The sequence below is a fragment of the Castor canadensis genome, chromosome 2 (assembly GCF_047511655.1).
Source record: "Castor canadensis chromosome 2, mCasCan1.hap1v2, whole genome shotgun sequence".
NCBI classification, from domain to species: domain Eukaryota; kingdom Metazoa; phylum Chordata; class Mammalia; order Rodentia; family Castoridae; genus Castor; species Castor canadensis.
Window position 1 is genome coordinate 202,696,498 of NC_133387.1, and position 27,722 is coordinate 202,724,219.

At 42.1% G+C, this 27,722-nt stretch overlaps 1 protein-coding gene and 1 long non-coding RNA gene across 5 annotated transcripts in view; one reads left to right on the plus strand and one right to left on the minus strand.

Annotated features, from left to right (window-relative positions):
* Window positions 1-27,722, minus strand: part of Amotl1 (angiomotin like 1) — a 144,548-nt gene that overhangs the window by 112,505 nt on the left and 4,321 nt on the right. The window contains exons 2-3 of one of the 4 annotated variants that reach the window (XM_074066880.1): window positions 16,318-16,451; window positions 6,002-6,052 (exon numbers count right to left, since the gene is read on the minus strand). The exons of 1 other annotated variant lie outside the window; for it this stretch is intronic. In XM_074066880.1, coding sequence (XP_073922981.1) covers window positions 6,002-6,052; window positions 16,318-16,402 — 136 coding nt within the window. In that variant the 5' untranslated portion in view covers window positions 16,403-16,451. The remainder of the gene's footprint in view (window positions 1-6,001; window positions 6,053-16,317; window positions 16,452-27,722) is intronic. 2 more of the 4 variants (XM_074066881.1, XM_074066883.1) reach the window with 2 other exon arrangements.
* The window catches only part of LOC141420912 (uncharacterized), a 48,665-nt gene continuing 26,740 nt past the window's right edge, over window positions 5,798-27,722 (plus strand). Inside the window, exon 1 of the long non-coding RNA XR_012445637.1 lies at window positions 5,798-5,895. This is a non-coding gene — a long non-coding RNA (uncharacterized lncRNA). The remainder of the gene's footprint in view (window positions 5,896-27,722) is intronic.

Sequence of the window (27,722 nt, forward strand, 5' to 3'; positions counted from 1 at the left end):
TTTTTCCCTTGATTATTTTTGTTAGTGTAAATGATTTGTACAAAATGAGGGTTCACTGTGGTACTTCCACACATACATATAATGTTCTCTATCATGTTCACCCCTCCATTACCTTATCCCCCTGCCAACACTTCTGGGTTTGTTGCAAATTTTTTATTTGAAATTTTTCCTATCTCTCTACATTTGTTTCAGAGAACACCAAGCACATATACAGACTAAGGGGTTTTTTTTCCAACAAAAGGCCTCTAGTAGTACATGAAAATACATTTGGACAACTACATACAGAACTTAGTTTTTCATCAATACACTATCTGTATGCAAGTGCAAGAGCAAGTGCAAGTGTTTTCACTACTCTCTGTAGCAGATATGATCAAATACCTAAAAAATTAAAAAGGCTTTAGTAGGAAAACAATTAAAATTGATAAGAGAATTTGATGAGACTAATGGAAAATGATAACTATGTAATATCAATGTTACATTACATTCAACCAATAAATGATTAGACTGGAATGGGAATACATGCATTTTTATAATAGCTTAAAAATCCATAAGGTAAAAATAAATTTACAAAAGCATAGAAAACTATAAAATTATTAGAACTTATAAAGCATAGAAAACAGTAAGAAATACTATGTTGCAATTTTTGCACGGGTTCATTATGACCTTTTCAAGGTCATACAATATTCTTTGATCATACCCTCCTCTCGTCTTTCCCCCACCCACCTCCTACTGCCCCCAGTAGTCAAGAGCCCCCCCTTTTATGTTTATGTTCTCTTTTGTTTTAGGTCTAGATTTCACACGAGAAAAAACATGTGTTTGTCTCTATGACTCTGACATATTTTATTTAACATGATGATCTCCATTTCCATCCACTTTCCTGCAAATGACATAATTTCATTCCTCTTTATGGCGAAAAATACGTGTGTGTGTGTGTGTGTGTGTGTGTGTGTGTGTGCTCCCTCACACTCTTCATGCATTTGCCCAAGAGTGGTAGCAGGGTCATAAGGTATTCTATTTTCGGTTTTTAAAAGAACCTCTATACTTTCATAGTAGCTATACTAATTTACTCTATTACCTTTATGCTAAAAAATTAGCTTTAAAACTTCACTTTTAAAGATAGAGAAGAAATTGGATAAGCCCAAGGAATGAACAAAGGAAGCAGATATAGGTCACAGGTCAAAGGATCCAGTCCCCCAGGGACTATTAAAACCAGCAGAGAGCCCAAATTTAGAGATTCATAGATATAAAAAGATAAAACACTTCAGGGGCGAGCCCTTTCCTCACTCCCTCTCTCCCTCTCTCCTTCCCTCAATAAGTACTGAAGATTTGTATTCCAGCACCTTTCGCTGCTGTATTTATAAAGAAAAATGAGGTGGCCACAATCCAGAGCAGTGACTTATAATGATGGTTGCACACTGGAATCCCTCGAAAGATGACTTAAAAAAAAATCACACGATGCTTGGGCCACACCCAAGAGATTATGATGTAACAGTTCATGACTGTGACCTAGTCTCAGACTTTTAATAGCTCCTCCTGGTTTTAACGTTCAGCCAAGGTTGAGACCCACTAGGGGAATATGACCAAGGGTTAGTGTTAAAGGGTGAGCCCTGTGAGAAGGGAGAAGGGGGAGGAAGTGCATGCAGGCAGAGGGAACAGAGTTGAATTTAGAGGCTGCCCCAATATAACTAGAAGGTTTTAGTGGATGGGGGAGATGCAGATCACGGAGGTGCTCCTGTGCCAAACCAAGCATCTATTTTCCAGGTAGACATTAAACAGGGTAGACATGGCCACATCTGGGTTCATCCCAACTCTTTCTTTCTCTCATTCTTTGTTTTTCTTTCTTTTCCTCCCTTCCTTCCCTTCTTCCTTCCTTCCTTCCCTTCTTCCTTCCTTCCTTCCTTCCTTCCTTCCTTCCTTCTTTCCTTCCATCTCTGTTTTTGAGACAGGGTTTCTCTGTGTAGTCCAGGCTGGCCTCAAACTTGCAATCCTCCTGCTTCAGCCTCCTGAATGCTGGGGTTGTAGGTGTGTGCCACCACACCCTACTCTCCACATACTGTTTCCAACCCCATTAGACAGCCATCACTTGCACCTACAGGTGGGACCACAGAAAGGCTGTGAAAAGGGTGTGCTATCCCTCCTCAGAAAAGGGTACCACCCCAGGAGAGAGGGCATTGTTTCTTGACTCTCCATCATGGCAGCCTTCAAAATAGCATTCATCCAGAGACACAATCATTTTCTCCCTTTTGAAAGACTCGTGTTTGGGTGACTTAATTTCATTATATGATCTTGCTGTAACACTGAAAGTAAATCCGCCAACGAGCCTTTTATAATTTATTTGGAGACTGACATAAAAATTCAGAGGTGAAACAGACTACCAATCATGTGCCAAGAAGTAGTGCAGCTGTCACCAAAGATGTCAGATGCAAAGCCATTCCACATGCTGTTCCAGGGACAAATCACTAAATAATTCAATAGACTTGATCATCATTTCCAACTATCTGCTTTTGGAGACTAGGTAAGGGGAAAAGAAGCTTCCAGAAATAAAAATAGTTTGATTACTATGTGGGATATTTGATAAAAGCAACTCCATTCTTTAAGCATGGGAAACAGGAGCCTTTCAAATGAGTAACACCAATAAAGTAGCATTCTCACTAACTATTTAGGATTTCTGCGATGTGATATAGTAAGAAATAGATATCTGGTCTTCATCCCCAGTTGAAAGCACAGAGCTCCTAACACCCTTGTAAGTTCCTAAGTGATAGAGATGAGAGGAACATCAGTTATAGGATTTGGCTTTTGTCCCTGGTTTCTGGAGAGAAACCTAAGTTTCTAAAACCTTGGAATTCCTAAAACCTTGGAATTTCCAGAGTTTGAGAGGTGACAGAAGTATTTTTTCCAATTTGAAACAACCCCTTTCAGCCATATCTGAATTTATGCTAATGAGATGACTGGTAGCTGAAATCCCTGTATAGCTTCAGGATGGGGGTTCCACAGTTGCCAGAGGAACCAACCATGTCTTAGAGGTTTGGAACTTCCTGCTGGATGCAACTGTTTTCAATATCCCCAGCTCAACCTGATGGCTGGGGAAAGAGAAGGGCTGAGGTTGGGTTAATAACCAATGACCAATGATTCTATTATTCATGTATACATGCTGGAAGTTCCATAAAAATCTTACATGAAGAAGTGTGGAGAATTTCTAGGTTGGTTGTCACACCCATATGCCAGGACAGTAGTATTCCCCAACTCTACAAGGACAGACACCCTGTGCTTGGGACCCTTCCTCACCTTTCCCTACACATCTTTTCATCTGGTTATTCAGCTACATCTTTTATGATAACCTGACAAATATAACTGAAGTGTTTCCCTGAGTTCTGTTGGCCATTATTGTAAATTATTGAACTGGAGGAAAAGTCTGTGGGATAGAAGTGTGGGGAACCAGCACTTATAACTGGCATCTGAAGTAGGGGACAGCCTCTGTGACTGAGCCCTCCACATATGAAATGTGAACTAACTGTGGGTAATGCCAGAATTTAATTAAATTATAGGGTTCCCAGTTGATGTCTGCATAGGTTTGGACAATTGCTTGGTCTGGAAAACCCACACATTGGTTGTCAGCAAGATTGTGAATAGAGAAACTTTTCCTTTTTCTGTTTTTTTCTTTCTTTTTTATTTTTCTGGTACTTTGATACAGGGTCTTTTTATGTAGCCCAGGCTGGTCTAGAACTCACAATATTGCCCAGATGGCCTCAAATTCACAATCTTTCAGCCTCTTCTGAGTGCTGGGATTACAGATGTGCACCACCGTACCCTGCACAACAGTTTTCCTTTAATTTTGCTCTACCTCTTCTTATATTCTAGCCAAGGCTGAATCTATATGTACCAGTGTTGCAGAAAGAATGGCTGCCTGAGAGGATCATCAACTGCTGTAAGAGGCATCTTTCCTGCTGTGTATTTAAGAAAAGCACAAAACTACAGTAGCCTCTTTCCAAGGGAGAAATGCAAGCTTCCTCTTTGGCCTAGGTAGCATGGAAACAATGCAGTCTCATCCATAGAGCTGCTCTGTTAGGGTGGAATAACCCAAACAGCAGGGTACATGAACTATGAATACCAGTGACTTAGGGGCCTCCCTCAGCGTATAGCCCTTACAGCATCTTAGGATGCTAGAACTAGAAAACACTTAAAGGGTCACCTGGTCCATCCAGGTGTTTACAAATCATCCAGGCTATGGTATTGTCTTCATAGCACCCCAAACAAAGACACACACTTTCATCTACTCTTGAGAAACTAGGCTTTCGTTATGTGAGAGCTGAAGAGAATAAAGGGTACTTTCTCACTCTAAACTGAAGAAAAAAGAGATCACTTTGTTAGTATTTACTGCTTATTCAGAGAGCTCCCCTATTCATCTGTGCCTCAGCTGGGCGGTCTAGTCTGTTAATCCCAGAGGGAGATATGCAGATGAAAGAGGGCCAAACCCCTGGGCCTTTCTAGTACATAGATTGTTCTGTGAGTACAAGTATTTACCAATTACATGTTTCTCCAGCAAGCACTGCCTATCCTGCCATTGCTGAAGAGTACCAAAGAACATCTGTCATACAGTGGCATGCCAATGCTGGTGCCATTAGCACAAAATCACACGTGTGGAACAAATCACGCAAAGGCATGGGTTAGACGTCATTGTCATTCCATAAAAGGATTTACCACAGTACCTTTAAAAGCCAGCTTTACTTGTGCATTTAATCTATGATTCCAGTTAGAGAGGTGCGATTGCCTCACAGCTTGTCAGAATCATGCTTTCTGCATAAACAAGGTACTTCTCCCTATTTCAGAAAGTCACCTTGATCCAGACCTATTTAGAGAGAAATGGATGAAAGCCATTGTGAAGGTAGAGCTCTACTTCTGGTGGCATTGGTCTTGAAACATATACCTCAGGACAAGGAGCTACCAGAACCGTGGTGCCCAATGCTGAAAACGTTACTGTGGATAAATATTTTTATACTGCTCTCTGTGGACAATTTCTCTTTATTGTCAACTTGTTCCATTTTTAAAGTCCTTTCACATCATGTAGGAAGGCAAGATTTTCAGGCTGAGGATAAGAGAACAGCCAGGACAGACTTAAAGGGCAGGTTGTTAGTAGGCAAACTAACCCTACTTTGTTAGCGGGAAAAAGAAAAAAGAACCTCATCGCTATGCCAGCAGGTAAGTGAGACTGGGGGCCAGAAATGCTTACAGGGATTCTGCAAATTTCCTTCTCTTCCTACAGGGAAGTCTTTCTCTGACAACCGTCGCTATTTGGGCCTCCCACAAATCTCTTGTAGGGACAGGCATAGCAGGATGGAGTGTCCTATTCCAAAATACCTAACATGAGGAATAGATAACCAGGGAGAAAAGCGGCTTCCAGGTCCTGTGGTTTGATGCTTACCGACTTCATTAAATTCAGGTGAAGGACTACACACAGCACAGGCGTCCTTCTCCTGAAAGGTGCTTGACACCACAGAACCGGCCACTCCACATCCTTGCAGGTAGGATGTGTTCTGGTTGCTCACAGAAGCACGAGGTCTCAAAGTTTGTTGTGCTGCGCTCCTTCAAGCAGCACCGCTGACCTGAACAGACACACACGCCCACGGACACACACGCACACGGACACACGCACACGGGGACACACGCCCACGGACACACACGCACACGGGGACACACGCCCACGGGGACACACGCACACGGACACACGCACACGGGGACACACGCCCACGGACACACACGCACACGGACACACGCCCACGGACACACACGCACACGGACACACGCACACGGGGACACACGCACACGGGGACACTTACCTGCAGCCCCTGAACCGCACGCCCGCCCGTCTCTGGGCGCACAGAGGGAGCCTGTGACGAGGTAAGGTCTCCAGACCCTTTCCAACCACCCCTCCTCCGATTCCGTCTCTGCGACCCAAACTTGCGGTTTGAATTGGGTGCGTGGGAAGGAACGGGGTCAGACTTACCTAACTCCTCTGGGCTGTAAGGCGCGGGAGAGGCGTCCACGAAATCACTGTCTGGGTAAGGAGAAAAGTAGAAACGGACTGAATCGCGACCATTCAGGCGAATCCACCAGGCACCGGTCAGAGCGCAGGTCCCTTGGAAAAGCGCGGGTTTCTGTCTCGCGGTGATCAGATACGGTGAACCCGGGGCCAGGCGGGCTTCGGACCGGGGGACCCATTGGTTAAGGGGTTACTGGAGGAACTTGGAGGGCGATTCGTCGGGACCCAGCGCCAAATTTCCTCGGCGAAAACCCGCGGCTCCCGGACCAGGCCCATGGGGCCGTGACCCCATCGTTCTCCCTCAGCCCGCGGGACGCATCGCTGGGATCCCCAGCACCGAGAAACCCAAAGTGTCGGGTTCCCCGAGGCCCGAGGGCGCGCGGCAGCTCCCCGCGCCCTCCTCGCGCGCGCATCCCCGCCCGTTGCTAGGCGATCGCGGCGGTCACGCTGCGCGGCGCGCGCTGCTGTGACTCGGAGTTGGAGGGTCCCCGCCCCCACCCCAACTTCTCTGCTCTTCTATTAAAATTGGAGTGGCTCCAGCTCCAGACTGTCCCTGCTCCTTCATTTTTCCGGGCTTGTAAGAAGACAGGATTTCCAGAGGTTGAATTTTCACAGTCTCCCCCAATCCTTCCCTTTGGAACCTGAATTCTAACCCCTGTCCAAACGTTGTTTCCTCCTCGTCAGAGTCCACCTGGTTCGAGCAGGCAAAATGGTCTCCGTGTCACAGGCAGGGAAGCTGTGGTTCAGAGGCTAAGTGAGAACCGCATAGCATTGCCATGGTGGAGGAGGGCGCTGCACTAGCTTGGCTGTCTTCAGACACAGAATATGGAAACCAGTGGCGGCCCGACAGCTGCAAATGCCAAAGTAATTAGTGCCACATTGTACGAATCTCCTTCTCTGGGTCAGTGGTCTGAATAACATGGGGAGATTAATTATGTATTTCCCCAGGACTGATTGTGACTGCTCTGCCCTGGCTTCTGGGATGTGCTCCAGAGCCAGAGTGCCACAGCTGATAAGGGTGAGAGGGGCCCAGAGGAAGCAAGGAGCAAGCATGGGTGTCTCTTCTCTGTCCCTAGAGAACTGACAGCTGGAGGGGACAGACTGCAGCCTCCTGGAGGGCCTTCTGGCCAGTATCTATGCCAAGGTGTTCTCATCCTGTAACATTCAGTCACTTCTGGCTTTCAGTTTCCTACTGTGGGCTTTCTGTTTACAAATCACCATAGAGGACAAAAAGTCACACTTAGCCTGCATTACTCAGGGAGCTCAGGAAGCAGGGATAGGGCTCTCCTTCCCCCAGCGCAGCCACACTGGACCTCCTTAGCCCATTCCTACCTTCTTCTCTTGTGCTCCTATGGAGAAGCACAGCTCCCAGATTCAAGAGTTGAAAATACCTGGGAGAATGTTCTCACGAATCACTCCATCCCTTTCCACCTCACAGAATCCAGTTGCTCTCTGGAATTCAGGGTTCATCACTAGCAAAATCCCCTCTATTGTCAGCCTCCTTTCTGGATGTTTCTTTTAATTTCTCGCCCTGACTGAAACCTGACTGTCTGTGAAAATGACGCACTGTATTACTTATCACTTCTACTGACCCTTGGATTTTTCTACCTCCTTCTCTGAAGATATTAGCATCTAGCTCACTATCACTTTTCCCTGTACCATTCCTGTGATAATTCTTGTTTTGTCCATATGTACATAGTGAATTCTTCTCACACTCTGTTCCCTCAATTCTTTGGCATCCTTTCCCAGCCCAGTCCACCAGCCTGGTCGTCTGTTGCCATAACAACACCATCCACAGTGTCAAGGCCAGGCATTCTGCTCTCCATCTACCACCTTCTATCTTTCCTGTATGTTTCCTGTTATCTTAGTCCACAGTGTCCTTGACTCCCAACAGCTTCTGTAATTTACTCATCCCACAACCTTTACTGAACCTCACTGTCCTCATGACCCCCTTACATCCTTATGCACCTTAGTTTCCAAGCTCACTGCAGTCATCTCTCTCACATACACCCTCAACTTCACATCCCATCTCTCTGCCTGAAACCACAATGCTAGTAAAATCTAATTCTCTACCCTCTCTCTGTCTGTACTCAGCTCTATATGATTGGTGAAACATAAAATCATGCTTTCTGGTCTTAATTTCAATTAGTGAAGACTAAACTCAAGTGGACCTTAGTGCAGTCCAGCAACCAATCTGCATTTGCCTGGTTCACTTGTTCTCCTGATCTCCTGTTACTGTGGATGAACCTGAACCCCAACCAAGACCAATTCCATTGTGGATCAGATCCCATGCACATGGTTCTTCCTTTTTCCCACCTAAATTAATGCTTTTCTTTGTCCAAGGCTATCCTCATCATTATACAGACATGCAAATGTTCTACCCTTCAAACAAAAAATTCCTCACCAGGTGTGATGTTTCATGCCTGTAATTCCATCTATTCAAGAGGCTGAGGCAGAAGGATCACAAATTGAAGGCTTGCTTGGACTACATAGCAAGTTCAAGGCTAGCCTGGGCAACTTAGCAATATCCTGTCTCCAGATAAAAATTCAGAAAGAGGGCCACAGTGGCATACCTGTAATCCTAGCTACTCAGGAGACAATCATGAGGATCTCAGTTCATGGCCAGCCCTGTCAAAATGTTCACAAGACCCACCCCCCCCGCAACCAATAAATAAAAGCTGTGTATGGTGGCATGAATCTGTCATCAAGCATAAATTGGAGGATTGTGGTCCAGGCCCATGCAGACATAAATGCAAAATCCTATTCCAAAACTGATTAAAGAAAAAAAGACTGGGGGTGTGGTTTAAGTGGTAGTGCACCTGCCTAGCTATTAGTGGCTAAGCCCTGAGTTCAAACCCACTACTGCCAAAAAAAGGGCCGAGGATGTAGCTCAGTTGGTCAATGCTTGCCTAGCATAGCAAAGCCCTGGTTCAACCCCCAGTACCACAAAAAGAAAAAAAAAAAAACTCTTTGACTCCAATCTAATTCTTTCCTGCCCTTTACAACATAATTCATTAAAAGAATCGTCCACATTACAGGGTTCACTCTTTCTTTTTCTCTTAAAGTCAGTCCAAACAGGTTTCTTTTCTTACTCTCCCACAGGTTGAAAGTGGCCCTGTCAGTGCAAGTTCCAAAGGCCACTTCTTAGTTCTAACAGCAGCTTCTGATCCACTGGTCCTACAAGTGCATAGGATCAGTCACCTGTGTTTTCCCTCATACCAAGAAGCAAATGCTTTTGTGTCCTAAGAGAGTCAGTCTCGAGAAGGTTTGAGGCAGCCACAGACCTTAGTTCTAATGCTGGTTCCACCATTAACTGATAACTTAATTTCTGCCAGTCTTCCTTCTCTGCAGAAATGGAGATCATGCTCTACTAATAGTAGAAAATAATATCTAATAATATATATAATATAATAATAATATCTACTTGTAGTGACGGTTCAATGAATTAATGCACTTTGGAGTCCAAGAAGAGAGGCTGTCGTGTTGTAACAAGTCCTTGTTGCTGTTAGGGGTCAGGCACCTCTACAGCAGACACAAATGGCTCTTTCTTGTCCTTGAATAACTCTGAGTTACTAGAAGATAGTACTAAGAGAGTGTGTCTAGTTAAGTGGAATGTTCATTGGCTCTGATTTTTGGCTTGTGTTCTAACAATTGGCTTGAAAGTTGGTTACATGACAATAGGTTTTCGCCTATGAAGCATGCTATGTGTTTAATGTGACCCCAAGATTCATGTTACAAACTTAATCCAGATTCACAAGTTCGTGGTAGGGTGTCACAGGGGTAGGACACCATGTGGCATTAGTGGCTTCATAAAAAGAGGAAGAGAGATGCGAGCTGGCACACTTGTCTGGCTCTCCACGTGATGCCCCTACTGTTGTGAGATGCAGCAAGAAGACTCACCAGATGCGGAGCAGAAGCTGGCCACATGCTCTTGACTTTGCATCCTCCAGAACTACGAGACAAGTAAACTTCTATCCTTTATATCCTTTTGTTGTGACAGCAACAAAAAACTAACTAAGGTGAGTGTTACAAATGTTCCACAGAGCAGTTAAGTGCTGCAGCCTGCCAAACCGTTCTGCCAAACCCCTGGATGTGTTCACATAAATGGATGGCTGGTGAGCGCAGACTTTCCTTACAGCACTGTGGTTATTTCATCTTCCTAATCAACTGGAGGTTAACAAGAAAACATTTTTCTTGTTTCGGTATATGCTGCTGAATTTTTTTCTAAAATATATGATTCCAATTTTCCATCAAATAAAGTAGAGCACAGCAAACAATAATGTTTTCTGGTAGTCAAAATGATGTTTATTGGGAACTTTCTGTGCAAGGCCCTGCAAATGCAAAGGTGGTCAGTACCCTCCTACCCCTCACCTTCTAATAAGAGATCCAGGAAAATGTCCAGATGCTCATCCAGACTCTTACAAAGAGGTGGTTCTGTTGGAGGGCCACTGAGTTATGATGGCTGGGACACAAGTCTACAGGGTTGCATCTCAGCCCTGTTACTTGTAAAGAGGAAATCCTTCCTCTCTCAGAGCCTCAGCTTCCTCAAAGTGATACTTATTTCGTTGGACTGTTGAAAGTATGAGACAGACCAGGACATAGTGGGTATTACCGAATGTCCACTCTCCTTCTACAGTGGCCTAGCGCATGACAAAGTGCCTCTTTTTACCCTCTGGGTGGTGAGTAGCCCTCCTGCTGCCATGGCCCCTGCAGACAGCAAGAGGGAGTCCCTGCTCCTATTTCAAACGCAGCACGGACTACAGGGTACGATGTGGAGAAAGCAGCAAGGAAGAAATATTTCTGTGGCTTGGAGAGAGGTTTTCCATAGAAACAGATAATAGATCAGGGCTGTTATCTAACGGCCACTTTTGCTACTTCCCTAATACATGATGAATGGATGGGCCTTTGGAAGCCAGCCTGGAACACAACTCCTAGCCTAGCTTTAATATTCCCCCTTTTATATTGTTCTGAATACCCTAATTTGATTATATAAGCATAAAATGTTTGAGTTAAAGAAAAATTAGTACAGATGGGCATAAACTGAAAAATGAAAACTCCCTTTCCCACCTTATCCAATACCCACTTGAAGCACTAGCCACAGCTTCTTGTGTTTCCCACTAGATATTTTCTTAGGCATATTTAAAAGTGTAGCCAGACATGGTGGTACACAGCTATAATCTCAGCACTTAGGAGGCTAAGGCAGGAGAATTTTGAGTTTGAGACCAGTGACTCTCTTGTCAAAATAACAAAAAAACCAACAGAAGTGTATATGAATTATGTAAATAAGTGAGATATAATATTATGAATTTCAAATGAAAGGTGATACATTTCTAAATGAAATTTTGCCCCACCCCAATCATAAATTGGAGCATGACTATTTTCTATTTAGTAAATCAAGAAGCTATATTTATTGTACATAAAAAGCCTTATCCAGTATTAGAAAACAGTAAAATTAAAAACAAAATTCAGCTGTTTCTCTTCCCCTTGGCATTGCCCTTTGCAGTATTCTCTGCAAGTAGCCATCTGTCTCTGAGGCCCTCTGCTAACCAACAGCAGAGCAAAGTGGGTGATCCCTGCCCTCCTCCTTCTGCTCCCTGCAAGTGCAGACAGGACTGATTTGGGAGGGAAGATCCTAACAATACACACACCATGACTGTCTAGCCTTGTCTCCTATCCGCACCTCTTGGGACAAGCCAATGGATGACACCAAGGACAAATGCATACTCGATAGTAAAGTTTTATCAAGAAGAAATTTGCAATTAATTGGCCACAGTGTTATTAATTAGCTCCCAGGCTGAATTGGCTGAAAGGGCATTTCTCCTTCTTTCATGATATTCTTTCCTCTTACACAACTTCATTTTATAATTCTTGACCGAAGGGAGGAAGAAAGCATGGTTGCTATATTTCCTTTAAGTGAAAACCAAGCCTCATACAACTGCTTTATATTCTTTACAACTTGTAGAAGAAGTGGGTTCCATAGGAAGAATAGTTAGCTTTGTCTCACCTGAGAAAAATCGCTGTTAGCAGAAACAACAGGAGAGATAAGATGACATTGAGTCTGACAGGAAGCCAAGGACTCATTTTGGTAACAATGCTGAAAATACATTTTGTAAAAAATCCAAATAGCAATGCAGGAGATACTGTTAACAAAAACAAGATGTTTTTCAAAATATATAAACAAATTGGATGCATCCAGCACCCCCTACTCCTCATTCCTGTTGCTCAGTATGGTACAGAGATGAAAATCTGAAAGAGTCATCACTCAACACCATATGAAAGGAAATAAACTCTGGCTGAGCCAAGAAGTTACCAGAAGGTGTACATGGACATGAATCAGAATAAAGAATGATTCCAAAAATACACACGGCAAAAGGTTCCTGCAGGGTAAAATCATATACTTCCAGCTCACACTCAGTTGGATCTATTGAGTGAAACCAGACAAAATATCCCGTGTTGAGACTGGGAGCAGAGTTTTTGCAACAGTTGAAATCTAGGACTAAACCATTAAGAAGCAAAGTGCGCAGGAGGGATGTGGGGGTCTGTCGACATGCAGAGACCACCCTGATCCCATGTTTTCCAACCCCACATCCTGGACAGAGGCCTAGAGAGAGCTGCTTCTTTCAGAGCTGCTACAATAGAGCTTTCTTGGTCTGCATGGGGGCAGCATTTGACCTGCTTGCTTCCTTCCTGATCCATGTGAAAACCCACCTGACCTGAAAGGCACCAGAAAGGAAACCTGCTCCTTCCTGTTTCTGTGATTTCCTGGCCCACACTGCCAGGCTGAGCTTCTAGACTTCTGAGTCTCCCCTAAGGAGGAACATAAGTAGGTTGACTCCCCTGGGAAGCATGAATGACAGCAGGATTTCCAAACAGCTGAGTGAGCACTAGAACAGGAAGAGGAAATGTTTTATGGATTCACTGTGAAGGACCTTCCCTTGCTTCACCAAATCCCACATGTAGGATGTGAAGAGCCAGACCAACTTGTAATGCAACAACCAGAAACAGGGCAGTGGCAGACACTGTCCCCTGTGCTTTATGTGTCAGGGAATACATATAATTTCATTTGGAAAACATGGCTAGATATTTAAAACAAGTTTGAAAGCATACTGGCCCAAGGCCTTGGGAGTGTTTGGAGAGGAAGAAGCAGGAGAGGAAGAGGGACTTTCTTCAGAAACTCCTCATCACCCCAGACATCCTGGGCTGTCCCTAGCCAGTTTCCTGGAGGTGTTCCTACTCTTACGGCATCCTGGAGGTGCTCTGAGGATAACACAGGGGCAGAGGCCAGGAGGATAAGCCTCAATGTTGAGGACTTAGCCAGCGACTGAGCTTCCCTGACAGTTATTCTCTGAGGACTTCATAAAGCAGGAATAGAACCCTGAGGCCTGGGCACCTCAAGACTTCCCTGGAACTTCCTAACCCACATTGGGTCTCAGAGCCAGTACCAACCAGTGATGAAGAGCTGGAGTAGGGCAGCATGGTGTCCAGAGTGATGCTCAGAAGCAGGTGGATCTGCCTCAGCAGGGGCATCTATGGGCTTGCATGATAATCAGCATGTTGCACCAGCAGTGTTTGTTTTCCAACCTTGCTTAGAGCTAATTCTCTCTCTCTTTTTTTTTTTTTTACTGTGGCAACCAAAGCACCAGCAATAGAAGTTTGTGTTGGGACCACCAGAGCCTTGAATTTCAAAGGCAGAGTAGAGAGAGTTGGAGGTGAATCTGGAGCAATATGCTGGCTGTGGTAGGGAGATCTAGGTTCAAATCCCAGCTCTGTAATTCATAAGCTGAAGGACCTTGCGCAAATTTCTCAATCTTTTCAAGCCTACTTTCTTCATTCACAAAATGAGAATAGAGTTGTTTTGAGAATTGCTTGAGATAATCCATAAGAAAAGAAAATGGCTTAGGGTAGCACCTTCAATACTATATACACACTCAATGTTTAATTTGCCTTTGTAATTCATCCAGTTCTGATTTAGCTTGGCACAGTGAGGTTAGCACACTTCATTTCCTCATCTTGCCTCAAGACTTCACAGGTCCCATTTGGTGCCCTACTCTTTCCCTTTAGGACAAGCACCTTCCCTGAATCCCAGCCCAAGCCTCTGTGACCCACCCTAATACTAGCTTCTCACAAGGATTTCTAAATTTCAGCCACATGGATCCCTTTTCCCTGTGTTAGGTGCTTATGCTTAATACTGCCATCCTTTCTTAGTGCTGCCTCCATCATCACACACTGACTACTGACCTGAGGCCAGATGTCATGGGATCTGCTGCCACCAGAACCAGGCTCTGTCAGCCTCAGAAGCCATCACTCAACCGGAGAGCCAAGCCTTCCCTGTAGGCAGACCTCAATACAAGTTTGTTCCCCTTTCTGTCAGTTAGCATTGTCCCCAGATTGTCCATGCACACATGGTGCATGGACAGAGGGATGTATGGGATCTGGTCACAGTAAGCTCCACCACCACTTTGTTACAGTGATCTGTAAGGTTTCTTTCCAGTTCTAGAATTCTAGGTTAGATGATTCGATTGCCTAGGTTACAAAAGCTCCAATGGGAAAATCCTGCCTACTTCCTTCCTCCCTCTGGCTTCTACTTTAGTAAGTAAGCCTTTCAATGACATATTCTACAGGTGCTGAAAGCAAGTGAGGGGATGTGGTAGTGCCAGAAGCACTTGTGCAGCCACGTGGGTTGCCACAGACCCAACAGGCTCTCAATAAAGGCAGAGGTGTGCAGTGGACATGGTCTGCCCACCATTCACTCATTCATTCAACCAGTCAGCCACCTACCCAGCCAACCATCAAATATGCATTGTGTTTGCCATGCCACAGAGAAAGGGATGAGAAAATGAATGAAACATCTCACTGACTCTTCAAGATCTAGACAATCACAGGACAATGTGGTAAGTGCTGTGATAGCGCTGAGGAGGGTCTTCAGTGAGACCAGGATGGAGGTGGGCAGTGGCAGGAAGATACTCCAGAACATCTGGCTAAAACTGAAACTTCAATGATGGGTAACAACTGGCCAAGTAGAAGTAGATGGAAATAACTTTTACCACAGCTCATGGGGAGGGGAGCTCCCCATGTAAGGATCCAGAGGGAGGTTGACACAGTGAGCAGGAAGGGTGTGTTCTCAGGGACAAGCAGAGGAGGATGAGTCTAAAGAGGCAAGCAGGGGTCTGATCGGGAAGGGCTGTATGTTGAGCTAAGGAGGCTTGTGCTTGCGTGCTGTGAGGAGACACTGGCTTAACAACCTCTAAGAAGTGGCTAGAGTGACTGTGTGACTGGGCACAGGAGTGAACAACTGTGAGTTTTTGAATGGTCTGGACCCAGATTTCTTCCCGTGGAGCATCTGACCTTTCTTTAGGACACTTTTCCAACATTGGCAGTAGTCTCGGTTGGAAGACATATCCAGGTGCAGTGCAGAAGCTCTGTAAATTCTTGTAGTCAGTATAAGGTACCCCATTTTAGAGATGGGGCACATCAGAGAGTGAAATTTAGTAATCACTATGTCTATCCCATTTTCTTTCTTGTTCCCCTAGTGCTTGTCATATAACATAGGCTCAACAACACCCTCAAATGGATGAATAAAAAGTGGGAAGCATGTTCTTACTAAAAGCATCATGTGAGCGCATTAACCTCAGTGTCCTTTGATCTCTGCGTCTACAGAATGGCTCCTGCCACCAATGCAAATCTCCATCAGATTCTGGGGGTGAGGAAGGGGTGAACTCTGCACCATGGAGGACCACAGCTCTGCATCAGAGTTCTGGTTCTTACATTGTATGCTCTGCTCCAGGAAAGTAACAACCTCCCCATCATTTAAGTGGCTTTGATCAGATAATTGGACAAGAGGAAGGAGAGAAGGAGAGCTGACCTACTCAGCTTGTCATGGTTATGTTGTTTTCCATTTGAATGCTTGTGGGGATGTTAAGGAGAGACTAGTGAAATAGGAACACAGTGCCTGTCACATGGTAAGTGCTCAAAAGTGAGGGCCAAGGTTGAGGAAATGGCAGCCTGCACTTACTGAGGAGCCCATCAAACCCCTGTGAAGCAGGAATTCTTACTCTCGTGTTAGAGCCCAGGAAATAAGTTTTCTCAAGGCCACATAGCTCACAAGGAGTAAACCCAGGATGTGAACCCTGACCTGTCTGAATTCACAGCCCACATTCTGTCCACCCTGCTGCTTTGGAAAGGGAGCAGTACTGGGCATGTACTGAGAACAGAGGGTGTGACACAGGAAGTACAGGAGTTGAAGAGTCCCACATGTATCAGGGACATCAAAACAGCCATACCCCCTTTGGTGTTGGGAAAATGATGGACTCCAGCATGGGACAACCAGCTTCCTTCCTCCAAAGCCCATTTTTCACCAAGGTCCATGCTTCCAGCAAGCCCCTCGTATATGCAGTTCTCAGTTCAACAGAACTTCCTGAAATACATAGTAAGCACAAAGAAGGTATACATTACTGCCTACACCCCTCTGGGAACAGGAAGCTTCCTTGAAGGAAAGCAGTCAGTTTCCAGTGCTTCCATAACTTTGAACTGCAAAGTCTACCTTCAACATTTGGGCCTGGCTTGAATATGAGGTTGCTCAAATCCACAAACCAACTTTCCCTCTCCATCTGGTTAACAAGTGCTTGTGAACGAGGTTTTGGGCAAGGAACTTCCTATTTAGCTCTGCGTATTTTATATACTCCTAGAATTTCAGGGAAGGATCTCAGCTTCAGTGAAACAAAAAGAGAAAAGAGGTGTATACTCTTAAATGCCTAAAAAGCAGACCCAAAGTTTTAAACTAGAAAGTTGTAAGTAGCTATCATTGCATTGAAATTATAACTACTTTTTATTTCCTTTGTAATTTTCTACAATTTCCACAGCAAAACTATACTGCCTTTAATTGGAAAAAATATGAAATGAATATTATTTTAAAGGAAAACCCCTGTGGTAAGAAGAAAAATAGAGACCAATTTCCAAGTTCCTTTTGGATATCATCATAGAAAGGAGCAGGTCACATAGCTTTCATGAAAAAATCATCCCACCAAGGTAACCACCTCTGACAAGGCCATCCTGGAGAATCTCTATACATAAACTATATCTGGGCTGATGACAACTCATGAACAAACTTTTGCCCATTTTACAAGGAAATCTTAACACTGCATATAGCTGGTCCTTGAATGACAGTGACTAAGCAATTTATATGACTGAGTCACACATCTGTAAATGAGGCAAGTGGGAGAACCACAATGGCAGAAATCCCACCAGCCTAATTAGCATGAGGCACTGAGTATCATTTGGTGCAATCAGACCAGCTGCCTTGATTTGGGCTTTAGAACCTGTTTGAAGTCACCCTGCAGGTTCTTGCTCTGCCTGCTAGACTGCAGACTGGCAGACTGACTCCTTGCTCTTTGGATGACAGCCTAGACTCATGGGAGTTGCAAAAAACAAAAATATCTAATAAAGTACCAGGAGTTGCTGAAGCTTGCAGTGCCCTTTTATTGGTACCAGCTGACTCGGAATTGTGTTCGACGCACACACACAAAAGTTGCAGGAGGGAATTCGAGACAGCAGTTCATTGTAACACACTGCAGTGGTGAGGACACTGAACTTAAACCCAGAGGTTAGTCCTGCTTCTAGCACTAACTGGGTGACTTTGGGCAAACCACTTACCTTATGTGGTAAGGTAAATAAATGGAGGAATTAAGAACAGATCTTGCCAAAGCCCTGTTCAGGTTTCTAAGACTTGCAGGCTATAATATTATGCTTTTACACACATACTAGTGGCTGAGGAAATTGCATTATTTCCCCATTAGCCAATTGAGATATCAGCCTCCATACAAGAGTAGAGGCCCACTGGGCTACAGGTAGTCTTCTATTAAATAATGGATGTTCTCTGTGAAAAACGAAAACCATGTCTGGAGTAGAAGTCCTATTGTGGGCCATGATTGTGGTGGTGTCATTTAATCAAATGAAATAAATACCCAGCATTTTATGTCTGTAATGATTATGAAATAACATTAACAACAATAGTACATCCTTAAAAAAAACATTTATTTACAGCAGACTAGTAACTGAGACTCACTTCATTAATTCTTGAGAAGTGAGTTGGTGATTCTAAGAGCTTTGGCCAAAAAAAAGCATTACTGACTAATCCAAGAGTGCTTTTCAAAGTGAAGTCCCCATTGCTTTTAGTCCAGTGACCCAAACACCCTTTGTCCCCAAGAATCAGATTTGCAAGATGCTATCTTCTGGATGGGTAAGGTTACACTCACACCCACATACTTCATTTTATTAAGCTGAACTCCCTCGTTTATGTTTAGTGTTAACTTCAATCTATGGACCCTGCTGATTTCACTAACACTGGAATTTCATATCTCAGTTTGGGAAAGTCAAACATCATATATGAAATGAAATTTGCTCAGATACAAGTATTTCAATCACATCTGTTCCTGAAACTCCAACACTATCCTTTAAGTCTGAGGAAACCTCAGAGTTGTTTGTGAAACTTTTGAACCTAGAAAATAGTTTCCAGGTCTCTGACCATATAAAAGAACTTATTTAGGGTTTTCAGTTAAGTATTTAACTTCTCTCCAAAGAAATACTCTATCAAAGGCTAAGTCTATGAAGAATAAAATAAAATTTAAGGCCATGGAATTTAATGAAAACAGTTACTGCAGCCATGGAAACACGAAGTGAGGAAATACCTTCCTCTAAGGCCGCACATGAGTTCTCAAACAATTACATTCCTAAGTTGGACTGGGTAAGTAGGTAAGACTATTGAAAACCTACAGCTGTACTTTGAGAATTGACCTTTAGCACTAAGCCACCTACATAGACGTACACTGGAGTCTATGGAATACTGGGTTACCATGGATACATAATTGGTTTTAATAAATATGGGTTGACTGGATGGATGAATAAATGATTGTGACCAGTAGGCGAGCACCTTAGCTAGGCACTGTATCTCATTAAGCTCTCAAAGAAGACATGTCTACTCTGATAAAGTGCTGTGAGATAAGCCAGCACAACTTTGGATTTATGGAGACCTCCCGTGACCAGAAATTGCCTAAAAAGTACACAATGTCCTCTCTTGCAGCCATGCCTCTAGAGCAAGTCACTCATCCAATTCCTAAGCCAGAAAACCAACCATGCTTGACTGGCTGATTCCAGACAACCACCAAGCTTCCTCTGATATAACTTTCAGTTGTCTTCAACTGTTTTCACTGCCATAGCCTTGGTTGAGCCTCTGATGTTGCTCACTGAGATTCTGTGATAACTTCCGTGGGTCCCTGGTCTTCCTTTCCTCCATCCCGTTCTCCTCACTTTGATAGTAATAGTGTTTTTAAAACACAAATCTGATCATACCACTCCCCAGTTAAAATGCTTCAGTGATTCATTGTTCCTAGGAGAAAGTCTGGACTACTTAACTCAGCATATAAGGCCCAACCATGGCAAGGTAGTTGCAATCCTTGAACAAATTCCCACTTCAGTGTTTTTCAATACTCAGCCATTCCTAGAAGTCTAGCAGGACTGTTCTTTCTGTCCACCCTGTTCATCTTAGTAACCACAAAGTCACAGAACTTCACATCTCATCTTAGACTTGTCCATGTTCCCCAGAAGCTCCCACAGGCTACCTGTGCTTACCTCACTGCAACATTTATCACACTGTGTTTTGCTGTCTTATAATATGTTTGTGAGTTTGGTTTATAGTTTTTGCACTTGAGAACAGAGATTCTATCTTATTTGCATTAGTATCCCTGGCCCTAGCATTTGCACAGTACTATCACAAGGTAAACATTCAATATAGATAGGTTGAATGAATGAATGAATGAATATACGGAAGAATGAAATGGTTGTGAATGGCACAAGCGTTTCTTAGCTTAACAAGTCCCTTTGAAAAGTATTCTCTTTGCAACTTCACCCATCTCCTGTGCTTCCTTGATAATTTCTCTACCCACAAACCACACCCTACCTGCATCTGCTTCCTGCCCCATTCTGACCTCCTCATCCAATCTAACTTGCTGAAACTCCCCCACCCCAGCTTGCACAACTGCTCCAAGCCCAACATGCCTCTAGAGTCCCTGTCCCTCACACATCTGCCTCCTTCTCCAAGCTTGGGGTGAAACTACTCCTGACTACCCATGGGAGACACCTACCTACCTGATATAGGCGATTCACCCCTGGGGCTCTATCCACCTCTTCCAAGGCCATTTCTGGCACTAAAAGTATAAATTCAGAAAACCCTGCACATGTTTTAACTTTATCTTATCTGCCATTTTATGACTTCATCTATAAGGAAAGGAATTCATTAACTATAAGTACAGTGCTAAAATAAGGTGGCATATTCCATCATTCAAGTACTTAAGCAATCACTGGTTCTAAGGGCACAAACCTTACAGCAAGCAAGATAACTTGCTGAAGAATATAAATTAATATATACGTATATAGTGATATTCAGAATTAATTCATTTGTTTGATAAATACTTAGTGCCTCCTATGTGTTAGTCACCACTAACTACTTGGGATAGAAAAGGATAAACAGTGTCCCTTTCTTCAAGGAGTTTTCAGACTTGCAGGGATAGTGAATATCTGAACATGTGATTACAGAACAATGTGCTAACTGTAGACATACAGGCATAGGCAGGGTAAACCAAGGATCTGAAAATAATAGAATCTAGAAGCTGGAAGATGATCTTAGGGCCTTTAGTCCAGCCTTGCTTACTAAGCATATGCTCACTCAGTCTTTTCTTATATAGCACCAGAGATAAGGAACTCTCTTCCTCCTCAGGTAACCATTATATCTGTGAACACCTCTGCCACAGAATTCATTTTTAGATTCTCAAAAAAATATTGATATAGTCTTTGATGCTATTAAGATGTTTCAGGACCTTCTGCCCTGTGTTCTTTCCTTCAAAGGCTGTCTGAGGTAAGATGTTCTTCCAGGGATATCAAAACTTCTCCCTAGTTCTGATGCTCTCCAGCCTTGCAGGAGAGTCAGAAATAAAAGGTAGCATTACATCTTGGTTGCAAGTGGAGGAAACAAATCTGTATTTTCCCATCCAGAAGACAAACACAATTACTAATTTAAGCATGAGAGGGAAACAGTCACATGATGAGATCTCTCTTCTCAGCTAGATCTCCATTATCTAGATCTATGTCTGCCTTGACATTGGCAATCTGAAAAATCCAATCAAAATTGGCTTTGTCCACCACAGGAAAGTGTAGAACAGTCCTCTCTAAGGATGGCTGCCTGGTTTGGCTAATGATTTAAAATTCCTAATTTGGAAGTTTCTGCTCCTTCTATCTCAAAATAATCCAAATATATTAAATAGACGTCTGGGCTCTTAGTATTCAAGAGATAAAATTCAAAAGCATTTCTGAGAATCTTATGCCTGTTTGGAAGAGAAAATACTTTAAGATCCAGTGTGAGAAAAAAGTACTTCTTTTCATGAATAAAAAGACATGAAACGCTAGAGGATAGAGTCTTCTTTCGTCTGAAATGGCTGTTTGAAAGTTGAGATGATTATTCTGGGCTTCTTATTGGTTTCCACCAATTCTTACCAGATTTTTGGAATTGGAAAGTTTAGGGATTTGAAAATCATTATGTCAAACTAGTTTTCCCAACTGTGCAGGGTATTCATAAAGCTTTTGTGGAATGTATTGATGTTAATATTTTAACTATTCCAATAAATAATGTATGTTACCACTCTGTAAGAAGCTGTGGCAGCAAGTATATTTTTAGGAGACCTAATGCAGTTAAAAATTGTAAGGTCTTTTGCAGAACTCTCAGGAACACCGGCTTTTCATCTTTAAAGTTAGTACATTGAGATCCAACTCAAAAGTCCCCTCTACTGTGAAGCCTTTGCAGGCAGACTTAGCTCCTTCTACTTTGTGTTTCTTAGAACTTTTGTATTTAGGCAATGCTTTTTTATTAGAGGACCACACTCTTTTTTTTTTACAAGATGATTGTCTTTCCCACTGGAAGGCTGTCTGCTCAGGACAAAGACACATCAGAGCTTCCCTTCCATTGTCACTGGTAACACAATACCTGACCAGACTTGGTACTCCTTCAGCTGAGAAACTTAAGTGAGCCTGTATCTACAAACTCTTCACATAATGCAGAGTTAAATCAGCAACCACACAAAAGATTTGTCACCAAATTCTGCCATCCAGGAAGTTCAATGTCTAACTACTTATTGATGAGCAGAGAAGAAGGAAAATAAGTGTTTCGAGAGAACTTGATTCTTGTGTACTTTGGGATCTTTTCTTAATGGACTGACCCTTGATAAATCACCTTATCTCCCTGGAACTCAGCTTTTCTAATGTATAAATGAGGGCTCATAGAGTCCATTCCTCCATCTTTAACAGAGTTATGTGACTTCAGAACAGTGTTACCATTCCAGTAGATTTGCTTATAATATCACTTTCTATACACCGTTGAATTTCAATTTGGTTTCTTAACCTGAAAGGTAATATGACACATGGGAGGCAGTGTTAACACAGTAGGTAAGAGTGAGGACTTTGGGATGGATCTGGGTTTGAATCCCATATCCATTTTCTAGCAGGGGTCTATGGGCAAGACACAGAGTGTCACTGAGCCTCATTGTCCCCATGTGTAATAGGGGAATCATAGCACATGCTTCGTCAGGTTGTTGTGAGAATTAGATGAAAAATATCTGTAATGAATCAAGTAAGAATCCTGGCCAGCACTAAAAACTCAGTAAATGACAATAGTAGTTATTTTCATTATGATCGTTATTAACATTAGAAATAGACAGTCTTCTGGAAGTGACTTGGTTTCTGTCTGTGTGGTTCATTTCATGGGGAATCAGAAGAACTGTGAGGAGGCTTTGGAGAGGCAGTCTTTTATTTCAAAGGAAGAACTGTTGACTAGAATGAACTTCTCTGGAAAAAGATCAGTGGAAAAAATGGGTAAGAGTGTAAACGTGAATCCGTTGCTGTGTGCCAGTTCTAGGAAGTGGGGGAGAAAACAAGCCAGGAAAGAGCAACAGAGGTGAAGAGGCAGAAAATGTTCTGAAAGGACTTGCAGATGCAGAGCCACAAACAATTTCAGCTGGTGTGGGATTCTGGGAAGCCACAGAGGGGATTAAGTGGTGCTATTTGAGAGCAGGCATTAGGCTGAACTTTAGGAGACAAAGAGCCAGAACAAGATGAAATACCATGGCTCTGATTACAAACCAAGAATAGGGTGTTGATGGAGCCTCCATCAAAGGGCTGTTGTTCATACACAGGTCTTCACAGATATATCTGAACAGGAGAAATACCAGAGTACCACCCTATCTAGCACAGTTTGTTAGGAAGATGCGAGCCACATAAATAATTTTAAATTCTCTAGTAGCCACATGTTTTAGCAACTTCAGTTACTATAGTAAAATACCATAACTTGATGGCTTAAACCATACACAGTTATTGTTTAGAGTTCTAGAGACTGGGAAAGCCCAGACTGAGTCTGTTCCATGAAGACAGCTCTTTCCCTGGGTGGCAGATGGTCAGTTTCTTCATATGTCCTCACATGACGGAGAGAGGGAGTCAGACTCTACTCTAGTCTCTCTTCCTTTTCTTATAAGGACACCAATTCCATCATGGAGGTCATATGACCTCATATAAACCTAATGGTCACACCTCCAAATATCACCACATTGAGGACTAGGCCTTCAACATATGAATTTAGAGTGAAACAAACATTCAAGCCATAACTCATTATAAAACATTCAACCCATAACTCATAAAAAAAAAAAAAGCCTCGTATGCAGGCTGGGTGTGGTGGTTCATACCTATATTCCTACTACGCAGAAGGCAGAAGCAGGAGAATCTCAAGTTTGAGGGTTGTTGGGGAAAAGTTAGTGAGACCCTATTTCAAAAACAAAATGCAAACCAAAGGGCTGGAACCATGGTTCAAGTGGTAGAATGTTTGCCTAACTTGGGCAAGACCCTGAGATCAATTCCCAATATCATAAAAAAGTAATAGAGGTGACATTAATTTTAATAATATACTTTAATCTACTGCAGTCAAAATAATATTTCAACATGTAGTCAATGCAAAAATTATTAAAGTAAATGTTAGATTTTTTTTAACATGCTAAGACTTTGAAATCTAGAGTATTTTCACTTACATCACACATCAGTTTGGACTAGTTGTGTTTCAAGTGCTAAACAGCTAGCTACACATGGCAAAGATCCAATGTCAAGGGAAAAGTGGAATTCATTCTCCTGAACTTGCAGACCAGCAAGACCTTTTAAAAACCTAGCTGCTTAGAGCCAGAAGAGACCTCTGGATATGTCCTGAGGTCTGCCAGCCTTCCCGAGCATTTGACTTGAATTTAAGCAGTTTCATGCCTCATTGATATCCACCCTCCTATTCAATATTCACCAAGGGCTTACTCAATACTTAGCCTGGACAAGTTATTTGTGGCCTATGTTCCTTTGTCTCTTCCATTTTAAGGAAAACTGCCACCATCTTCCTTCAATTGCTCCATTTACGCTACCTTCTCTCTGGCCCAGGTGACCAGGGATGGACATCTTAGGCTGGCCTTGAACCATGATCCTCCCGATCTCCCAAGTATCTAAGATTGCAGGTGTGAGTCACTGGCATCCAGTCCTCTTTCCTCTTTTGCTGGAGCAAGGAGGCTCCCCAGATGAAACAGTAACTTTGAAGATCTTTTGGGACCATCCACTACCAACCACAGTCTGAACACTTATGGTTTCCGTGTGATTCCTGCATCATTCAAGGTCATAACTAGTTTATAAGAATCCCTTACTGTGGAGGGAGCCTGGGTGACTACCTTTGCTGAAAAGGGCTACCACACAGATGGGTTCTTTTATGCAGTATGAGCAAAGTACTTTTCCATGTCTTCCCTTGGGCTTGTTTTCACTCAGACTCATGCCAGGATCACTCTGGATTGGCATCCCCAAGTAATTGCATTCTGAAAATACCTCACCACAGTGGCCTTCTGGGGCCTCTTTAAGCCTCACATCACCTATGTCATCAGTTCTCAGCTGCGGTTGCACATCAGAGCCACCTGGAGAACTTTTAAAAAATGCTGACGTCCCAGGCACTGGCCCAGATTTATGAAATCAGAACCCGTTGGGACAGGTCCCTGGGCATCAATATTTTTAACCCCCTCTCCAGTAATTCTTATGTGGAGTTACAATTGAGAAACATGGATACACAGAATATGCCCTGATACAGACTTGGGTTTCTGGCAGAGAAAATCTGGTAGTATTTTTAATTATAAAAGCAATGCATATTCATTTTTTAAAGATCACATTATTAGTGAGAATGATCCAAAGAGAGAGTTTCATTCATCAATAGTATCCTAACAGTCCCACTCCCTGAGGTAATATTTGAGTTTCTTGTGTGCCTTTCTCAAAATCTATGCCTGTGTAAGCATATATATACACAGGTAATAGCAGAAACTATAAAGCTAAAATTAAGACAGTACTATCTTATTGCTGGAACAGACCAATGATTGGTTATAATAGAATAAAAAGTCAAAAAATAATCAATGAAATATATGAAAAACATTTCAAATCAGTGGGGAAAGAACAGAATAATAAATAGTATTGGGTTAATTGATTTTGTTTTCAAATAGTTGATTCTTATTTCATAGTATATAAAACTGAATTAAAGATGAATAAAAATATATACAATAAAATCAAATCTCTAAGCATGTTAAAAGAAATAATTTTATAATTCTGGAGTAGGAAAAATTTTACTGACAAGACACTAAGTCAAAAAGCCATAAAATAAATGAGTATAGATACACTGGCTACATAAAACTTTAAACTTTTCTAAAAAGAAAGAATAAAGTAAAATAAAAGTGAGAGACTGGAAGGCAACATTTACAACATGTAAAAAGATTTATACTTCTACTGTAAAATGTTGCTATACATCAATAAAAAACTAACAATGAACAGAAAGATAGACAAGTCTGCCTGATAACTCACACATATGCAAACAGGAGCTGTAAACATGAAATGAGTTTCACTGGTACTCAGAGAATACAAATTTTGTACAAGCTGAAATTTTTTATTTATACATTGCACAAAGGCTAAAATGTTGATTAATCTGAAGATATGATTATTTGAAGAAACAAATATTCTCATATTTTAGTAGGACACATTGATAAACAGTTTAATCTTTTAATATAGAACTGAAATGTCCTTTGATCCAACAATTCCAGTTCTAAGTATCTACCCTGCAGAATGCAATCACAGAAGTTAGCAGCACTCTTTATAATGAAGAAAGGAACATGTGGATACCCTCCAAAAAGAGGTTAAATAAACTAAAGTCTGAGCTTTACCAGACTTTATAGTAAATTAAGTGACCCTATGAGAATTGATATGAAAAGTCATGATGACATGTAAAAGTCAGATGCAAAAGAGTTTATAAATAGAATCCAATTGTAAAAGAAAGACATGCACACACTTGGAGAATTCATGTAGAGAATTATGTAAAGGGCTGGAAGGAACAGTTAACTGTAAGGGAGAATTGCTTGGGAAGGACATGAGATTCAAGCTGTATCTGAGGCTTGAAGGACCCTTCTGACACTGCTATACTGCGCACTTTTAAGAGCGAGTCATCTTCCTCTCTCGTCTGTTGGGTGGCTACATTTCTGTTTTCCTGAATGGCTGCTCATGCACTTTGCCCATTTTTCGCAGTTTCTTTTTCTATCTTATTTTCATTTTTAAAATATTTGAATTGAAATATAATTGTACACACCTATGGGGTTCAGTGTGATATTTCAATCCATGTATACAAGGTGTAATGATCAGATCAGGGTAATTGGCATATCCATCACTTCAGACACTTACGTTTTTATGTCGGGAACATTCAAAATCCACTTTATTGGAAACATACAATTAGATGTCATTGACCATAATTACCGTACAGTGGTGAGCCTTCGAAGTTGTTCATCCAAATGCAACTCTGAACCAAACATTTCAGCTTTCACTTATATGTGAAAAGAAGAAATATTTGTCTGTCTGTGTCTGACTTATTTCATTTAAATGTCCTCCTGTACCATCCATGTTACCATAAATAACAGGATTTTATTCTTTATTATTGAATAATATTCCATATTATTCTCTCTCTCTATATATATATATATTACATATATAATAAATTAAATTTATAATTTAAACCCCCAAAAGATATTTCCAGGTCCAAATGATTTCACTAGAGAATTTTACCAAGCATTTAAAAAAGTTAGCACCAATTCCACACTCTTCCAAAAATTAGAAGAAAAAGAATCACTTCCTAACTCATTTTATAAGGCTAGTATTCCTTGCTATGAAACCAGACAAAGAATGCAAGAGAAACTTACAAATCAATAATTCTCATGAATGGAGACACTAAAATACTTGTCAAAATATCAGTAAATTGAATTCATCTGTGTATAAGAAAGAACAATATTCCCTGACCAAGTGAGATTTAGTCCAGATATACAAGGATGGTTCAATATTTGAAAAACATTTGAGGTAATCCACCATATCAACAGACTATAGATGAAATTCATATAATCATATCAATTAAGGCAGAAAAAATATTTAATAAGGTAAAAGAATTCTCAGTAAACTAGGAATAAAGGGAAACTTCTTCAATTTGATCAAGAGCATCTATAAAAAGTCCACAGCTAACATTGGAATGAATGGTGAAAGACTGAATGTTTTTCCCACTAAGACT